Source organism: Battus philenor, unplaced genomic scaffold, assembly GCF_028537555.1.
Source record: "Battus philenor isolate CCGP_79_NKW_IND1 unplaced genomic scaffold, ilBatPhil1.0.hap1 SCAF_29, whole genome shotgun sequence".
Lineage (NCBI taxonomy): Eukaryota > Metazoa > Arthropoda > Insecta > Lepidoptera > Papilionidae > Battus > Battus philenor.
Window position 1 is genome coordinate 1684758 of NW_027181692.1, and position 18776 is coordinate 1703533.

Below are 18776 nucleotides of genomic sequence, written 5' to 3' on the forward strand. Positions count from 1 at the left end.
TCAGACATCACGTCAGTGTATATACGACTCCCACAGAGCTATGGCCCAATCCGTGCCGCGGTGTCACCGGCCTGGTACTGTTTCAGTATAAATTTCACGTACCTCTTTCCTTTGAAAATAGTACAAATTGGTCTGCGTAACGACTAAATCAAAAACGCCGCCATCACAAAATAAAGCCGCTACCTTAGTGACAGCCTTAGCGTCACCAAGTTTAGTTGCACCAGGAATAATTAAATAATTCTGTAAGTTCGGTACAATATCGTTCGTTCCACTATTCTTCCAAATCGTCGTCACTATCTGTTGCTATAATATTTACTTTTTGGTGTTTAGGCGGCCTAGAATCAGAGCCGCTCTCTTCTGACGCAGGATCATTGTCACAGTCAACATAATTTGATTCACAACCACTCGGACAATCAGATAAATCATCTGCGTATTCATCGAAAGATTCTTCATTGCGTTCCGTCATCGCTTTATTTTAATTATTAAATATTTCTTACAACAGACGATTTGGCTGCGCTTATAAGCGAGAGAACTTGCTCCTTGTAATATACTGACCAACAATTGCACTGCATGGCCGCCAACCAGATATAACATCAGTGTTGAAAAAAAAAACCGATCACGAGTTTACTCGTGACCAGACAACAACGACGTCGAATCATAGTGCAAAGAATTTTTCATTATTTGGTCCCCGCTTTGGGGGAGTTCTCGTTGGCTCTGTATGACAAGGATATTATAATTTGGGGTTAATTTTTTTCAATTGGATCCCGTTTTGGGAGACTTCTTGTTTTGTTGCCCCTGCTTTATATGGCAAGGATATTATAATTTGGGATTAATTATTTTCAATTAGCCCCCGTTTTGGGGGAATTCTCGTTGGCTTTGCTTTGTAGGGCAAGGATATTATAATTTGGGGTTATTTTTTTAATTGGCTGTCGTTTTGAGGGTTTACATATTTATTCAATATTTCTGCTTTACGTTTTTTTTTCATTCAGTTCTGATCTTACACACATCACCTTTCTTCCTTCATCTATATTCCTGGTGACATTTTGTTTTCATTACAGCTACTTCGATTTTGTTTAATTTCATTCCTATCAATGGTCATACTCTACTCTTTTGTAGTGCAAGAGTTTGTAAGGTTAAAGTGACAGTGGGTAGATCGCATATCGAACTAAACGGATGGCAGTTAGTACCTTAAGGTTCTAGATACTACAGACCGACATGCCCAGCGTAGGACATCCCACCGCTGAAATACGTTGATGTAACAATCTTTATGAGCTTATGATGCTTCAGCACGTACCTTGACAAGTTCCTTTAGGCGCTCTCTATTGTAGTGGGTGCCGATCTCCTCGCCAAGGAAGTAGTCCAGTAATTTGCTGGTGGGCCATGCCAGCGGCGCGCATATGCCCATGACAATCTGAAGAATAAAACTCTCATTAAAAAAACGGACAATCCAATAATAAAATATCATTAGTTATAATTTTATTCAATATAAACCAGATCAGTACATAACGTATTGATACAAAGTTATTGATTCTTTTATTTTGTACTGACTGTACCCTTTTTGGTCTGGACCCTATCCTCTTTTTGGGTTTATCACGTACATAAAATCTCTTAGCTGATCTCTACCTGATGAAAAGAATGTTCCTGTCAAATTTCAAGTCTATGCCTTCATTGGTTCCCGAAATATGGCGATGAGTGATATGTATAGACAAAATTACGGTTATGAAAAACTTATTTTAGTATAACATTTTATTGTTAAGAGATTAGATAAATAAAGTGATCACTCGAAAATATGTGTTCTGAGGGTGGGGAAAAAACCATGTGTGATCGATGTGAACTAAATTATATACATGATGATTGGTTATAGACATAAAAGCTTAAAAGGAATACTAAATGCTTGTCATAAAAAAAAGCTTTAAAGCTTTTTACACCTATTTCCAACCATCCTGTATAAATTGAATAATAAAAAAATGTTACATAATTTTTTTTTCTATTGAAATGCGACAAACTAATATACCTTATGTCAGAGTCAAAACTGTGGTACAGGAACGAAGATGAGAGAGGGAAGATGATGCACGGGAGACAATTTAAATGCGAAGAAATATAGAGATCGTGAAGGAAAAAGTGAAATAAAAATATAAAATTTAAAAACTCCTCGGGTTATTATGTCCTGCTACACATGGCAAGGGGGAAACAGAGGTCCCCAGGTGGAATCTTAAAGACTTGAAATGTGGTAGATATACATATGTTGCCGATAAGCAGTCGGAAAATTATTTTTGTTGTTATTTTGAAATTACGCGGCGTGGGCAGCCTGCCCACTAGGTGGACAGATGACATAGTTAAAGTAGCGGGGAATCACTGGATACGGCCAGCGAAAGACTGGTCATCATTTGGAGAGGCCTGTCTTGTAGTGTGCATCCCCATCAGCTAAAAAGAAAGAGCCACGAGATGTGGGTGGTTTTCACTTTGTATATGTATCCGATATAGCAGTTAAAAGCAAAACCTGTATAACTTTTACACGTATACCGAATCACCCTGTATAAATGAACAAGGATATTACTGGTAACACATACCTTCATAATCCAAATACTCTTAGCACCGATGAGGAGACCATGACGGGCACAGATGGCTTGAGGAGTGATCTCAGCAATGAACACGATGGCCAGCGTGGAACCAATGACGGCGACCAGGCCTGACGTCAGGTCGTCCAGGATCACTGTGAAGGTGCTGTTCACCGCCACGTTACTCAGCAGAATGGTACACAGCAGGTAGTTACCGTGTGCACGAACCGGCATGATTGCTCTGGCATACTTCCTCTCTTTCTCTGTACCCGTATTGGCAATAATCTTCAGCTCGGTCCTGTCTAGGGCCATCAGACCGAGATTGAGACCGGAGAAGAGAGAAGCGAGCATAAGTAAGATTACGATAAGGATCAGAGAAGCCCAGAGCGGTAACAGCTTGTTGTGAGCGCCAAGGATCTTCCACTTTTCACGACCCTGGTGGATGAAGTCGCTATTTATGCTGTTCCTGGCGCAGATGTAGAACCTGTAGTCTTCTAGAGGCAGCGGGGCGGTCAATTCGAACAGAGCTGAGTCGTTGTTGGCTTCTTTGATCTGTTGGCAATTGTAGAAGTTTAAATTAAACTTAATTTAGTCTTCATCTCCGGTCCTATTCTAGTCATATATCCCATATACATGTCATTAAATATACCAAACAATTACGGCTTTATTGTGAGTGCATTAATATTCGGTTTTCAGTTTTATAAATTTCTTACTAGAACATTTTTCGCTTTTACTTCTAGAATATTCTATTTGACCTAAATCATTCATTATAATATTTTTACTCGTTAAGGAAATCTAATATTTGCCTTACTATTTCTGAGGGTCATACGACGGGGGGGGGGGGGGGTGGTATGAACGGGAACTATGCTTAGGCATCTCTACCCTATTTGCCAGGCACGGAAAAAAGTGTCAACCAAAGAGCATACCTTATACTCCCCGGGCAGCAAGAAGTGACAAAGGGTACCGTAGTCTTCTGGCACGTGCGTGAAAGCGATCTCCGTGTTATCCGTGAAGCCCTCGCCGAACAATCTCAACGTGAATTTGGTTGAGCGCAACACACTCGGTATCACCTCGTCAACTATTTTCGGCTCTTTATCCGCTTCTTCCACCCTCAATCCCATCACCTTTGGAGCCACATTGGAAACTACTGCAACCTTTGGTCCTAAACTACTTTCCGTTGCATTAGAGGCAACTTCTTCTGCATCCGCTTGACGTCTGATCCTTCCTCTCTTCTCAGCTTTATTTGCAGCTTCGTCAACAGCTTTATTTGGTAGGTAGGAGAAGGTTTCGATGACGAGGTCGCTCATTTCGACTCCGTCTTTATTGACGTCAAGGTCGTCTAGATATTTAGGTTCGAATTCTGACTCGAGTGAGTCCATCTCTTTACCGTACACCTCGTCGACATCAATTTCATTCTCTTCATCATTATCCAGTTCTGATAACCTGCGGACAAAAATACTCTCTTACTTATGTACATATCAACGTCTTGACTTCTAGAGCAGGGCTTCTTAAACTATGGGTCCCGTAGCAAAATTCCGTGGTCGAGAGATTTTATTGTCAAATATTTATATATACCATTTTATAACAGAGTTGGCGGAATACAGTGGACTTGCAGCGTCTAGACACGCGCATTTGTTGAAGGTTTTAAACTAATATATATACAATGTTATAATTTTTTGTGCAATTTTGAATTTTAGTATTTTGTATGTTTCAAAACGAATTCTAAAGATATTTTCATTATGTTGTTACCTAATAAATATATCCTCAAAAAATATTTATTTATTTTTCTTTTATTTTTGTATGGGGTCGTCAAGAAACGCGAAATCATAAATGGGGTCTTGAATGACAAAAGTTTAAGAAGCCATATTCTACGGGATAAATATTTACTTTATTATTCCATTTATATATGACTAAGGCCTATAGCCCTATTCCTTGCAGTGGGCATGCGTCGACTAAAAAAAAAGAATAGTTCATTGTGATGACATGAAACGGATATAGTGATATTAAGTGTAATTTTACCATTCCAGGTTGACTGAAGAATAGCATTAGGTCCGCAATAACACAATATTTCTTAAAAGCATATGCATATGCAAATATATATATATATATATATACGTGTGTGTGTGTATATATATAACACAATATTTCTTAAAAGCATATATATATGTCTGTCAACTTATAATTTCTTCAATTACCCGATCGAGGAGGCGAAGATATATATATATATATATATATATATATATATATATATATATATATATATATTACGAATAAGGTCACTAACAGCTGTTAAATTTATATACAATTTTCCTTAAACATATTTCGTACGCTCATCAGTAGTAAGACATATTTAAAAAACTAAGATTCCATTTTTAAACAATTCGTATCATTGGCCACTACAATCACAATACTTTTTACAATTTAATCATTCTTTCTCAATTTTCCTTAAACATATTTCGTACGCTCATCAGTAGTAAGACATATTTAAAAAACTAAGATTCCATTTTTAAACAATTCGTATCATTGGCCACTACAATCACAATACTTTTTACAATTTAATCATTCTTTCTCAATTTTCCTTAAACATATTTCGTACGCTCATCAGTAGTAAGACATATTTAAAAAACTAAGATTCCATTTTTAAACAATTCGTATCATTGGCCACTACAATCACAATACTTTTTACAATTTAATCATTCTTTCTCAATTTTCCTTAAACATATTTCGTACGCTCATCAGTAGTAAGACATATTTAAAAAACTAAGATTCCATTTTTAAACAATTCGTATCATTGGCCACTACAATCACAATACTTTTTACAATTTAATCATTCTTTCTCAATTTTCCTTAAACATATTTCGTACGCTCATCAGTAGTAAGACATATTTAAAAAACTAAGATTCCATTTTTAAACAATTCGTATCATTGGCCACTACAATCACAATACTTTTTACAATTTAATCATTCTTTCTCAATTTTCCTTAAACATATTTCGTACGCTCATCAGTAGTAAGACATATTTAAAAAACTAAGATTCCATTTTTAAACAATTCGTATCATTGGCCACTACAATCACAATACTTTTTACAATTTAATCATTCTTTCTCAATTTTCCTTAAACATATTTCGTACGCTCATCAGTAGTAAGACATATTTAAAAAACTAAGATTCCATTTTTAAACAATTCGTATCATTGGCCACTACAATCACAATACTTTTTACAATTTAATCATTCTTTCTCAATTTTCCTTAAACATATTTCGTACGCTCATCAGTAGTAAGACATATTTAAAAAACTAAGATTCCATTTTTAAACAATTCGTATCATTGGCCACTACAATCACAATACTTTTTACAATTTAATCATTCTTTCTCAATTTTCCTTAAACATATTTCGTACGCTCATCAGTAGTAAGACATATTTAAAAAACTAAGATTCCATTTTTAAACAATTCGTATCATTGGCCACTACAATCACAATACTTTTTACAATTTAATCATTCTTTCTCAATTTTCCTTAAACATATTTCGTACGCTCATCAGTAGTAAGACATATTTAAAAAACTAAGATTCCATTTTTAAACAATTCGTATCATTGGCCACTACAATCACAATACTTTTTACAATTTAATCATTCTTTCTCAATTTTCCTTAAACATATTTCGTACGCTCATCAGTAGTAAGACATATTTAAAAAACTAAGATTCCATTTTTAAACAATTCGTATCATTGGCCACTACAATCACAATACTTTTTACAATTTAATCATTCTTTCTCAATTTTCCTTAAACATATTTCGTACGCTCATCAGTAGTAAGACATATTTAAAAAACTAAGATTCCATTTTTAAACAATTCGTATCATTGGCCACTACAATCACAATACTTTTTACAATTTAATCATTCTTTCTCAATTTTCCTTAAACATATTTCGTACGCTCATCAGTAGTAAGACATATTTAAAAAACTAAGATTCCATTTTTAAACAATTCGTATCATTGGCCACTACAATCACAATACTTTTTACAATTTAATCATTCTTGCGCGTTTGAATTAAAATTCGAAGGTCGAATTGAATTCGACTGCTATTATTGATATACTCACTGCCATTATGTTCATACATGTATATATCTAATATATAAAATTCTCGTGTCACGGTGTTCGAACTTGAACTCCTCTGAAACGGCTTGACTGATTTTTACCAAATTTAATATGCGTATTCAGTAGGTCTGAGAATCGGCTACTATCTATTTTCTATACCCCTAAGTGATAAAGGTTGTTCACACTTAAAAAAAATATTATTTTTTTAACGAAATTTTTTGTTTTTATTTTTTTATGATACAGCATACAAGAATACATACAAACATAAATTTTCACCCCTCTACGATCAACCCTTATTTTTTATTTGTGAATTAAAATATCAATTTTTTTTTGCAAAACAACGTTTGCGGGATCAGCTAGTATACAGTAAAAGTCTCTTTATTAACGAATCTAATAAGTACATACATAATAACAAAAGGATTCCCATACGCATCCAACGGAATATCCTTTATAAACGCTGACAAATGTACTAGTAAAAAAGTTATGTTAAAATGTTAGATTCACAGCGCATTGAACAAGAGGCTTCAACGCGCACTGGCAACGTGACATTTAATTTGAAAAATCTTAGCGAAGGTAGAATGGCAAATGATCTTTGCGATTTCTTTACGAACATCGCTCCGTCTGTGGAACGAAGTGTTATTAAACGGTTTTATTTAGTTCGACCCGTACGGAATTTATTTGGGTCAAAATTAGAAATTGAAATTTAAGCACCTTCCCGTTGTCAGATTGATCTGAAATTTGGTACACACATTTAATTTAGATGACAATACAATATAATAAAATCAATAACATTATAAATCTAACATGGCCGCCGATACAAAATGGCGAATTACATATTTTTCCTTAACCCCCTCAATATGTGTATCAAATGAAAGTGCTACACTAGTAAAACTCGATGATTATGTCAAAATTTAAAATTCAAGATGGACGCCGTTCCAATATGGCGGACTAGGTACATAATTTTCCACAACCACCACAACATGGGTATCAAAAAACCGTTTAACTTAAAAGTTTTTTATATGTATTTATTTTAAGTTCAATTGCTAATGCAAACTGCGTGTCAGTCTGAATTGGAAGAGCTTTTAAAATCTACACGAATATACGACTGACAATACGTCACATAGGTAGTGTGGGACAGAGATAGTGTTTAACAAAGACGAAATTACCCGATTGTCTCTTTCCAAAGGTGGATGTGCAATATTTATCGCCGGGTACTGTATTACATATTTTATTGAAGTTTGAAAACATACATCTGTCAGAGACTCATGTAGATTACTATAAAAGCATTAATGGGATCAATATATACTTCATTTGCTCTCAATTAATAAAAAATAGTACACACTATCTGACCATTAATGATTTTAAAAATAATAAACAAAAGATACGGATTACTGTGTATTAAAATTATTTACCTATTTACTACCCCGTACCTGCGAAATTTGTACTTACAGAAGTTATTGGTACGTATTTCAATAAAAAAAATATTTAAAGTGATCACTTTATACAGGGTGATTGTAAATATGTGTAAAAGCTTTATAGTTTAATCTTACGAATGTGCAATACATTTACCACTTTAATTACACCTATGATCGATCACCCTGTATTATGTACATGGTCATTTACCTAGCCATTGAAGATTAGCAACGAATTCAACAAAAACCTTATTTATATTGTAAAACACCATTTTATAGTATTACGTAGTAATACTATTGAATTTCCATCATATTGATGTAGTGATATATCAATAAAGTTTAAACCTATGAACACCATGTATAACAGTCGTAAAAATGTTATGCTCTACAAAGCCAGGGGTTGGAAACGCACGGCCTGTGGATCACCTGCAACTCTAATGATGTACATGCGACGCGGCAAGCATTTAAAATATTGAATCTATTTTATCTATTTTCTCCCATCGATATATTATTATATTAATACTAGCTGATCCCGCAAACGTTGTTTTGCAAAAAAAAATATTTTTAATTTTCAATTTAAAAATAAGGGTTGATCGTAGAGGGGTGAAAATTTAGAGTTGTATGTATTCTTGTATGCTGTATCATAAAAAAAATAAAAACAAAAAATTACGTCAAAAAAATATTAAAAATTTTAAAGGTGAACAACCCTTATCATTTAGGGGTATGAAAAATAGATAGTAGCCGATTCTCAGACCTACTAAATACGCATATAAAATTTGGTAAAAATCGGTCAAGCCGTTTCAGAGGAGTTCAAGTTAAAAACACCGTGACACGAAAATTTTATATATTAGATGTAATACCGCGATTTTTTGTATTGAATTTGTATATGAGACCTTTACTTTTTTTAATTTAACACTTTCTTATTCTAATGTTTGTTATACAAATAGTTTTGTAGATTGTTAAAAAGCGCCACTTTATGTGCGGCCCGAAAAAAAAATATTTAAATTTAAATTGTCCTCTGATGAAAAAGGTTGCAGACCCCATTTATAAGCTATCACTCGGAAGAACTCTCAACGTGTATATAAAATTTTATGTTCTATTATATTACAAATGGTACAGCCAAAGAGATTTTATTACGTGTTTATTTTAATAAATACCATTTGCGAATACTTTTCTCTTCGACCTATACATATTTAAAAATACACCAATACCTCGCTTTGCGTCGTTTCGTTTTGTGTTTTTTTCGAAGTTACGTCGCTGCTTAATTAGTACTTATTTTCACTGTGCGCCGTTAGATTTTCGAGGTTGCGTTATTTTGGGTTCGTGTCTTTAACTTTTAAAAAAAAAAAAATTTTTCTAAAAGATGGCAACACTTTTGTTTCTAATTGCGCCATGCTATCAAAACTCGGGGATTCCCTTTCTAACTAAAAATCAACGCAATTTTAATACAGTTTTATTTTCACTTTGTTTTGCTAATTTTGGAGTTCATTTTCAATTACGTAGTGTGTTGTGCTTTTTTTAAAAGAGAATAATAAATTTATATAAATTTTTAAGTGTTGTTTCTGGTTACAAAAAAGGTATATATTATTCCAATTTATTTATTGGCAGAGTTATATTATATTGTTTATTAAATGTTTACTTTGTTTAATTTTCTTTTTAAAAAGTAGTATTTTCGTAACCCTGGAACCTATGTTTAATCTTTACATGGTTTGCTATAGAAAATCTTAATTCACTTTGCGGCGTTTCAATATGCGTCGTGTTTTTTCGGAACGTAACCACGACGCAAAGTAAGATATTTGTGTATTATATTCTATACGGAAGTAATGGATACATAAGACAGCTTACATTTTGTTGTAGTAAAATAAACTTTTATATTTAATATTGATAATATTTTGTTGTTTAGATTACGTGGTCTGTATTATTTTATTTAGCGAAAGATTGAACGACAGTTGAATTATTGTACAAAAAATTTGTACACCTTGATTTCGCTGTTCTTTTTATCTATCCTTTTCTTCCTGATGCAGCACAAGCACTGTCGCGGATTCTTTAATAGTTTATAACTACTTTTATATCTTAGATTAACCCTTTCGTTACTAGCGTCGAAGTTACCCAGCTTCCACTGGACGGCCCGTGTGTACCAGACGCCAGAGTTACACGACATCTACTGAACATCTGTGTACCAACAAGTTTAAGTGGTATGTTGCAGTTTTTCATCATTATGCGTTTGAGGGTTAATACATGTTTAAAAGGAAGGTGGTTCTTAAGATTTGGACTTACGCATATCATTCAACGCAGAAATGGAAACGAAAGAATATTGATGAGTTATGAATGTAGCCTCGGTTTTTGGTTCAGCCAAGGTCGCGGGCGCGACATTGAAAGATCATCATGGTGATGCATGTAAGACAACTTTTAAATTAAAGTATGCCATCATAAGGATCGCTTTGGCAGCCTGGCATAGAATAAACACACCCCCATTTCCTCCTGATGGTGTCGTATGAGTCGTTGGTCGTTGGTGCGTATCTCTCACACAGAGACTCTTGTGTTTGGCACTAATCGGTGTAACATAGCTCCTGAAGATGCCTCGTGGAGGGGCGAAACACGTGTTGAGTAATTTGGCGGTGGCGGTTGTGTGATTCGCATTGTTTGCCGCATACGCATTTATCAGCGGGCTGGCGGGCGATACACTTTATTGCACGATTACCACTGCATCTGCGGAAGTGACTAAAAATTGGCCCTTTTCTTATCCAGAGGATGGTCAGCATCAACTGCCAAGCGTGGATTACCCCATGAATATAACCACAATACAAATCGACCCCTAGTCACTGGAGTCTCTGCTGTTTCAGGCTACGGTAGCGGTCAGGGCAATAACAGTAGATCAAAAGGTGCTATTAGATGCTAATTGGTGGAGGTATTTGCTTTGCATTCCGAGTATATTCGCTAAAAAGAAGTAGAAGATAATGGAGATGTTCAAGGATTATATTTTTCGTAAATAGGTGATTACGAGGCAATAATAATATGTATAAACAATACATGTTGATCTTGTCAACGGATGAGCAAAAACAGATAATAATTATTCAATTGACACGAACTAATCGAGAATTGCTCGTGTTGGCAGTGTGAGAAGCATATAGCTCGTGCAAATGTTGGCCACGAGCAGGTAGACACAGTGTGGGTAGACACGCCACTAGGAGGATCGACGAGATAGTGGAGGTCGTATGAAATTGGTAGATGCAGATGGGAAAGCACCCCACTTGGTAACACTACACTTGTTCTTAGTGGGCGGCCGCTTGCTCTCTAACCGCGAACAGCGTGGGCGCACCGAGTTTGGATCTGGATTCATCCTTGGCTTGCCTGTGGTCCACGCTGCCGTTCCAAGCTCCCAGCTCTACTCGGGTAGAGCGGTTTACTACGTACAAACGATTACAAAGTAAATAATTCATATTAAATATCGATTCGTATACAAATTCAAGTATAATCGATATCACACAGCTGTTTATAGTTTTTCTATCATTGCCCTGATTCAAACTGTTACATTATTTCATCGGATTACGAATGTTACTTCCTGTTTGAAACTGTTTCTGATATAAAAACATGCAAAGTTAACATGTTCTATAGCGTTTAGCAACAGCAACTATATCAATAAATGAAAGAACAAAAAAAAATTACAAGATATTGTGAAGGATAAAAGGAACGAATAAAAGAATTTGAGAAGAATGAAAGTATGTAGAATAAAGATAAAAAAAAATCCCAAACAAAATAGAGGTACGAGAGGCTCCCAATAGCGGGGGCCATAAAAAAAGACTATGTCAATAAGTAACAGTCAAGTGAAAAGGCCTCGTTTCTCGGTCAAGTGCTCCCCCTTGTCCTGATTCTTTCAAGCGCACTTACATAGATAACTTGTTAAATAGATCGCGCAAACTCGGCGACAGATAAAGGCTCCGACTGCCCAGGTCATCGATATATATTTACACAATTATATTAAAATTTCTCTTGTAAATACTTGAGAGATACTTAAAGTGTTTACAGTACCCAGGGCGTTAAATATTGCAAATCGACCTTTGGAAAGAGGCAATCGGCAAATTTCGGCTTCGTAGAGCGCTATCTCTGTCGCACGAAATACAAACAGTCCGGTATCTATTAGGAGCTGTTACAACAAGTATCATTTAATTCTTTTGATTATTTTTTTTATTCTTTTCTTAAAATGAGACATTGTAATAAAAATAAAAATAGGTAGTTTTAACAATTTATTATCGCCGGGTAATGTACTAACATATTTAAGCTGGAACGTTCTCCCAACAGTGGGAATAGTAATAATCAATATCTCCATCAAACTACACGAGGTCCACGTTTTTATTATACTTTAATGCTTAAGGCGTTTTACTTTCTATATAGTATACATATTTACGTTAAACATTTGATTTGTTAGATAATGTTTTTTATAAGAATAGCGTAGGTAATACGAAGTTTTGCGACGGGAAGCCCCCGTCAATTTGACAAGTACAGTAATACCCCCATACAACACGGTTTTATAACGCGATTTCATATCCCTCGTATAAGTGTTTTATTCATGTTACAAGTGTGACAAAACTTAAATCAGATTGAACTCCCCCTATAAGGAGGGTTTATACACGTCCTGATCTGACAAGAGCTTACAACACACTTTAATACATCGATGTGCAATATTTATCGCCGGGTACTGTACTTCATCGATATCTATTCACTGATTTAACTCGACGTCAAATAAAATGAATTCACGTAAATAAATTCCACTAAAACCACACGCTAAACGTTTCATTTAATTTTAACCATAAAATCACGGAGGCCGGGTCGGATATTAATTTACTTTTAACGGCCATTACGGATAATGGGGTCGGCGGTGGCGAGTCACCTCATATTTTGGGCCGCACGCACGCGATGACCTAAATTTCACTATTAATTAATTAAACATATACATACTCTTTGCTCTTACAGACTATGTACTATCCAATGACATTTCGCAATTTATTTATCTATTTACACTTTCTTGTACACCATAGATAATAACAAAAAAAAATAAACTATTCATTTAAAGCAGTGATTCCCTAAGTGGTCTATATCGACCCCTAGGGGTCTATGACAACCTGCAAGGGGTCTACGTCAGCAAAAAAAATTTGGAAGTCCATGAAATGAAAATGAAAGATCCATTATCGTGGACCCCCACGATAATGGATCTCAACATATATACTGATAATACCTATTTACTTACATCATACTATCTTATAACATCAAAACATTTACATTATTTATAAAAGTACCTATGAAGTAAAAACTTTATTATAAATGTATTAAAATTGTGTAAGTTGTACGATGTTGGTATTCGCTTTGTGGTCGCAATACATTTCGAACATACACTAAATTTCACTACAGTTAGAAATTTACAGGAAATCAATATCAGATAAGTAGGGGGTCTACCCAACACGGAAAAACATGGCAAGGGGTCTACGACACAAAAAAGTTTGGGGAACTCTGATTTAGAGGTACAAGAGGCGGTGTTATCGCTAGAGGCGATCTCTACCAGACATCCTTTGGATGGAGATGAGAGACATGAAGGAGAGTGCAGTTCAGGGTGTACATACATGCAAAAATAATTGTATATATATAATTATTTACGTGTAAAAGGTATTACATAAATATGAATAAATCATAAATGCTATACAATATCCTATTTTAGACGCCAAGGAAGTGCTCTTTTACCATATTTTTAAATAGGCACAGTGATTTAGCGCATCTTATTGGTTCTGGTAGCTCATTCCATAACCTTACAGCGACAACAATGAAAGATTTCTCCATAAATAGTAGAATGAGCAGGCATAGTCAATTGCAAGTTCTCCGATGATTTAAGCAACTTATCATGTAAAAAAAGAAATCTAGATTTAAAGATAAGATGATTCGCGTGTACAATTTAAAATACAATTAACTTTTATTATTAGAATAACCACAAGTATTGAGTCTCTGAAGAAAATGCTGTCCAATATTCATGATTTGCCTGTTCAGATAGATGTCGAAGGTGCTACGCTCGAAGATGTACACTATATACACCTGGGACAAACCTTCCAGCTTGATAAGCCCAACTACTAGAAAGAGATCACTTCCTGAATCCAACTAGGATGGGCAGCGTTAGGGAAGCTGCGAAACATTTCGTCCAAAACGAGTTCAATCACTAGTTTCAATCCTTTACCACATCAAGCGCAGTTCTTTTTCTTCTTCTTCCTTCCCTTTTCCCTTTATTTGGGGTCGGGTCTCCTTACCAATTTGCGCCAGGCCACTCTATCCTGGGTTGTCCCTGCATGAAGTTGAAGGGTTTCCAGTTCCTTTCTGATATTAGACCACCACGTAGCTTTTGGACGCCCTCTCCCTCTTGGGATTTCTGGGCAGTTATCAACAATATTAAAAAATGTGTTGCGCATGTAAACACATCTTTACAATTATTAACGCCAACCACATACATCTATCCCTTTCACTCGCTTACAAAAATGGATACGAAATAATGCTATATTAAACTTTCCGACGAATATAGAATCATTCCGAATACAATTATAGATGGAGATATATCATAAAACAGCTGGCATTCGTTATCTATCTCTGGCCAAACGACAAACAAAATCGAAAGTGTTTCTTACGCAGTCGCTTCGAGGTACAGTCGTGTTCAAAACGCATTAGTTTAATATATTCATTATTATCTTTTTTTTAAATCAAACTGCAATATAACTAAAACAACAAAAATAGATACAGGATGATTGGTTTTAGGTGTAAAAACTAAGAGTTTTTTTTTGTGATCTTTAATTCAGATAGACCCCTTCCCAAAGATTACTATGCCGAAATATAGGATAATCATCATTTGTTAGGAAGGTTGGTGATCATAGTGTGGTATTATGGTGATATGGTACGCTGCTGTCCATGTTCTGGGAACTTGTTAGTGGGCAATGGACAAACTGTCTATTCTATTCTATTGTTTCTGAAGATGTTAATGCTGTTAGCCCTAAGGCTTTTACAGCTTCATCGAAACTGAGTTCACGGAGCGGAAGGGTCCGTGAACTAGAGGAAAAACTGTGAGTTATATAAGACTATTTCGGGAATCGAACCCGGGGACCTACGATCGCCCGTTAACCACTGGGCTACTACTGCTCATTGTCATCTATGAACACTTCCATAATTTTTATCTTTTATAAACTTTTTAAATTTATTACTTTAATTCAGAGAGACTTAGTTTATTACAATACTCCACTTGACTACAAGAGATACCAATTTAAAAAAAAAAAAGTTAAAATAGTGCTTTATCTAGTATTAGTTCGTACTGAAATATATTGTACATTCTATTCAGTCTGAACAAATATTGAAAAGTAAGACACCGGTGCGAAAATAATTTTAACTCGACCACGGGAATATGAGAAATTGGATAGAAAATACATTTTTGTATTTAGCGCTGGGGTGTCCACAATTTTTTATTATAAAGTTTAAATTACAATAAAAAATAGAATATTCTGTTCAATATTCACTTTAAGGTATTAATAGCTACCAGATCATATAGGCGACTTCAATTAGTATCTAACATATAAATTACGTATAAAAACGTTTTTGAAACATGAAAAAACACATGCGGTTTATAGACACATACTTCTCTGTCTTGAGGTCCTGAAGTAGAGACCACAGATCGGCAATAAGGAAGAGGATATATATATATATATATACATATATATATATATATATATATATATATATATATATATATATATATATACATATTCTTGTGGACTCTACTTCAGGACATCAAGACTTCATCCAACAACGAAGACGAAGGTCTTTAACCAATGTGTGTTGCTGGTGATAACCTTCGGATCCGAAGCGTCACTTACGACGGGCCTCCTAAAGCTCAAGGTCACTCAAGAAGATCCGCAGAAGAATCAAAATCACTGACGTAGCTGCAGTGAGCGAGGCACATGGCTGGGGCAACCAATGGCGGTTGGGACCGAGAGGTTCTCTGGTGGCGACCACTTGCCAGCAGAGGAGGCGCGGGTAGACACCACATCAGGTGGACAGACGACATTGTTAAGAAGTCACTGGATGCGGTCAGCGCAGGACCTATTGTTATTACCTTATCGGACTCATAGAGGCCTATGCTTTGCAGTGGCCTGCATCAGCTGAAAAGAAGAATCCGATGTCCGGCGACTTGGAATTACAATAATACGAAAATCTAATCTCATGTTTCCGATATTTACATCTTCACTAATTAAAGAACCTCTGACTCTTGAACTCTGTGTTTGGCTCTAATCGGTGTAACATAACTCCTGAAGATACCCCGTGGTGGGGTGAAACACCTTTGCCGCCTACGCATTTATCAGCGGGCTGGCGGGCGGTGCATTTAATTGCACGACTACCACTGCATGTGCGGAAGTGGCTAAATAGTGGTCCTTTTCTTAATTAAAGAACCATTATTGGAAACATCATAAATCGTTTTTAATTCGTTATTTTAATAGTAAATATAAAATTTCAATTATCCTCCATTAACCAACACACTTTAATACATCGATGTGCAATATTTATCGCCGGGTACTGTACTTCATCGATATCTATTCACTGATTTAACTCGACGTCAAATAAAATGAATTCACGTAAATAAATTCCACTAAAACCACACGCTAAACGTTTCATTTAATTTTAACCATAAAATCACGGAGGCCGGGTCGGATATTAATTTACTTTTAACGGCCATTACGGATAATGGGGTCGGCGGTGGCGAGTCACCTCATATTTTGGGCCGCACGCACGCGATGACCTAAATTTCACTATTAATTAATTAAACATATACATACTCTTTGCTCTTACAGACTATGTACTATCCAATGACATTTCGCAATTTATTTATCTATTTACACTTTCTTGTACACCATAGATAATAACAAAAAAAAATAAACTATTCATTTAAAGCAGTGATTCCCTAAGTGGTCTATATCGACCCCTAGGGGTCTATGACAACCTGCAAGGGGTCTACGTCAGCAAAAAAAATTTGGAAGTCCATGAAATGAAAATGAAAGATCCATTATCGTGGACCCCCACGATAATGGATCTCAACATATATACTGATAATACCTATTTACTTACATCATACTATCTTATAACATCAAAACATTTACATTATTTATAAAAGTACCTATGAAGTAAAAACTTTATTATAAATGTATTAAAATTGTGTAAGTTGTACGATGTTGGTATTCGCTTTGTGGTCGCAATACATTTCGAACATACACTAAATTTCACTACAGTTAGAAATTTACAGGAAATCAATATCAGATAAGTAGGGGGTCTACCCAACACGGAAAAACATGGCAAGGGGTCTACGACACAAAAAAGTTTGGGGAACTCTGATTTAGAGGTACAAGAGGCGGTGTTATCGCTAGAGGCGATCTCTACCAGACATCCTTTGGATGGAGATGAGAGACATGAAGGAGAGTGCAGTTCAGGGTGTACATACATGCAAAAATAATTGTATATATATAATTATTTACGTGTAAAAGGTATTACATAAATATGAATAAATCATAAATGCTATACAATATCCTATTTTAGACGCCAAGGAAGTGCTCTTTTACCATATTTTTAAATAGGCACAGTGATTTAGCGCATCTTATTGGTTCTGGTAGCTCATTCCATAACCTTACAGCGACAACAATGAAAGATTTCTCCATAAATAGTAGAATGAGCAGGCATAGTCAATTGCAAGTTCTCCGATGATTTAAGCAACTTATCATGTAAAAAAAGAAATCTAGATTTAAAGATAAGATGATTCGCGTGTACAATTTAAAATACAATTAACTTTTATTATTAGAATAACCACAAGTATTGAGTCTCTGAAGAAAATGCTGTCCAATATTCATGATTTGCCTGTTCAGATAGATGTCGAAGGTGCTACGCTCGAAGATGTACACTATATACACCTGGGACAAACCTTCCAGCTTGATAAGCCCAACTACTAGAAAGAGATCACTTCCTGAATCCAACTAGGATGGGCAGCGTTAGGGAAGCTGCGAAACATTTCGTCCAAAACGAGTTCAATCACTAGTTTCAATCCTTTACCACATCAAGCGCAGTTCTTTTTCTTCTTCTTCCTTCCCTTTTCCCTTTATTTGGGGTCGGGTCTCCTTACCAATTTGCGCCAGGCCACTCTATCCTGGGTTGTCCCTGCATGAAGTTGAAGGGTTTCCAGTTCCTTTCTGATATTAGACCACCACGTAGCTTTTGGACGCCCTCTCCCTCTTGGGATTTCTGGGCAGTTATCAACAATATTAAAAAATGTGTTGCGCATGTAAACACATCTTTACAATTATTAACGCCAACCACATACATCTATCCCTTTCACTCGCTTACAAAAATGGATACGAAATAATGCTATATTAAACTTTCCGACGAATATAGAATCATTCCGAATACAATTATAGATGGAGATATATCATAAAACAGCTGGCATTCGTTATCTATCTCTGGCCAAACGACAAACAAAATCGAAAGTGTTTCTTACGCAGTCGCTTCGAGGTACAGTCGTGTTCAAAACGCATTAGTTTAATATATTCATTATTATCTTTTTTTTAAATCAAACTGCAATATAACTAAAACAACAAAAATAGATACAGGATGATTGGTTTTAGGTGTAAAAACTAAGAGTTTTTTTTTGT

At 35.4% G+C, this 18776-nt stretch overlaps 1 protein-coding gene across 1 annotated transcript in view; it reads right to left on the reverse strand.

The window, feature by feature from the left end:
- LOC137926220 (unextended protein-like) overlaps positions 1 to 18776 on the reverse strand; it is a 69356-nt gene that overhangs the window by 19329 nt on the left and 31251 nt on the right. Inside the window, exons 2-4 of the mRNA XM_068769796.1 lie at positions 3485 to 4001; positions 2571 to 3110; positions 1295 to 1411 (exon numbers count right to left, since the gene is read on the reverse strand). Of these exons, the coding sequence (XP_068625897.1) occupies positions 1295 to 1411; positions 2571 to 3110; positions 3485 to 4001 (1174 nt within the window). The remainder of the gene's footprint in view (positions 1 to 1294; positions 1412 to 2570; positions 3111 to 3484; positions 4002 to 18776) is intronic.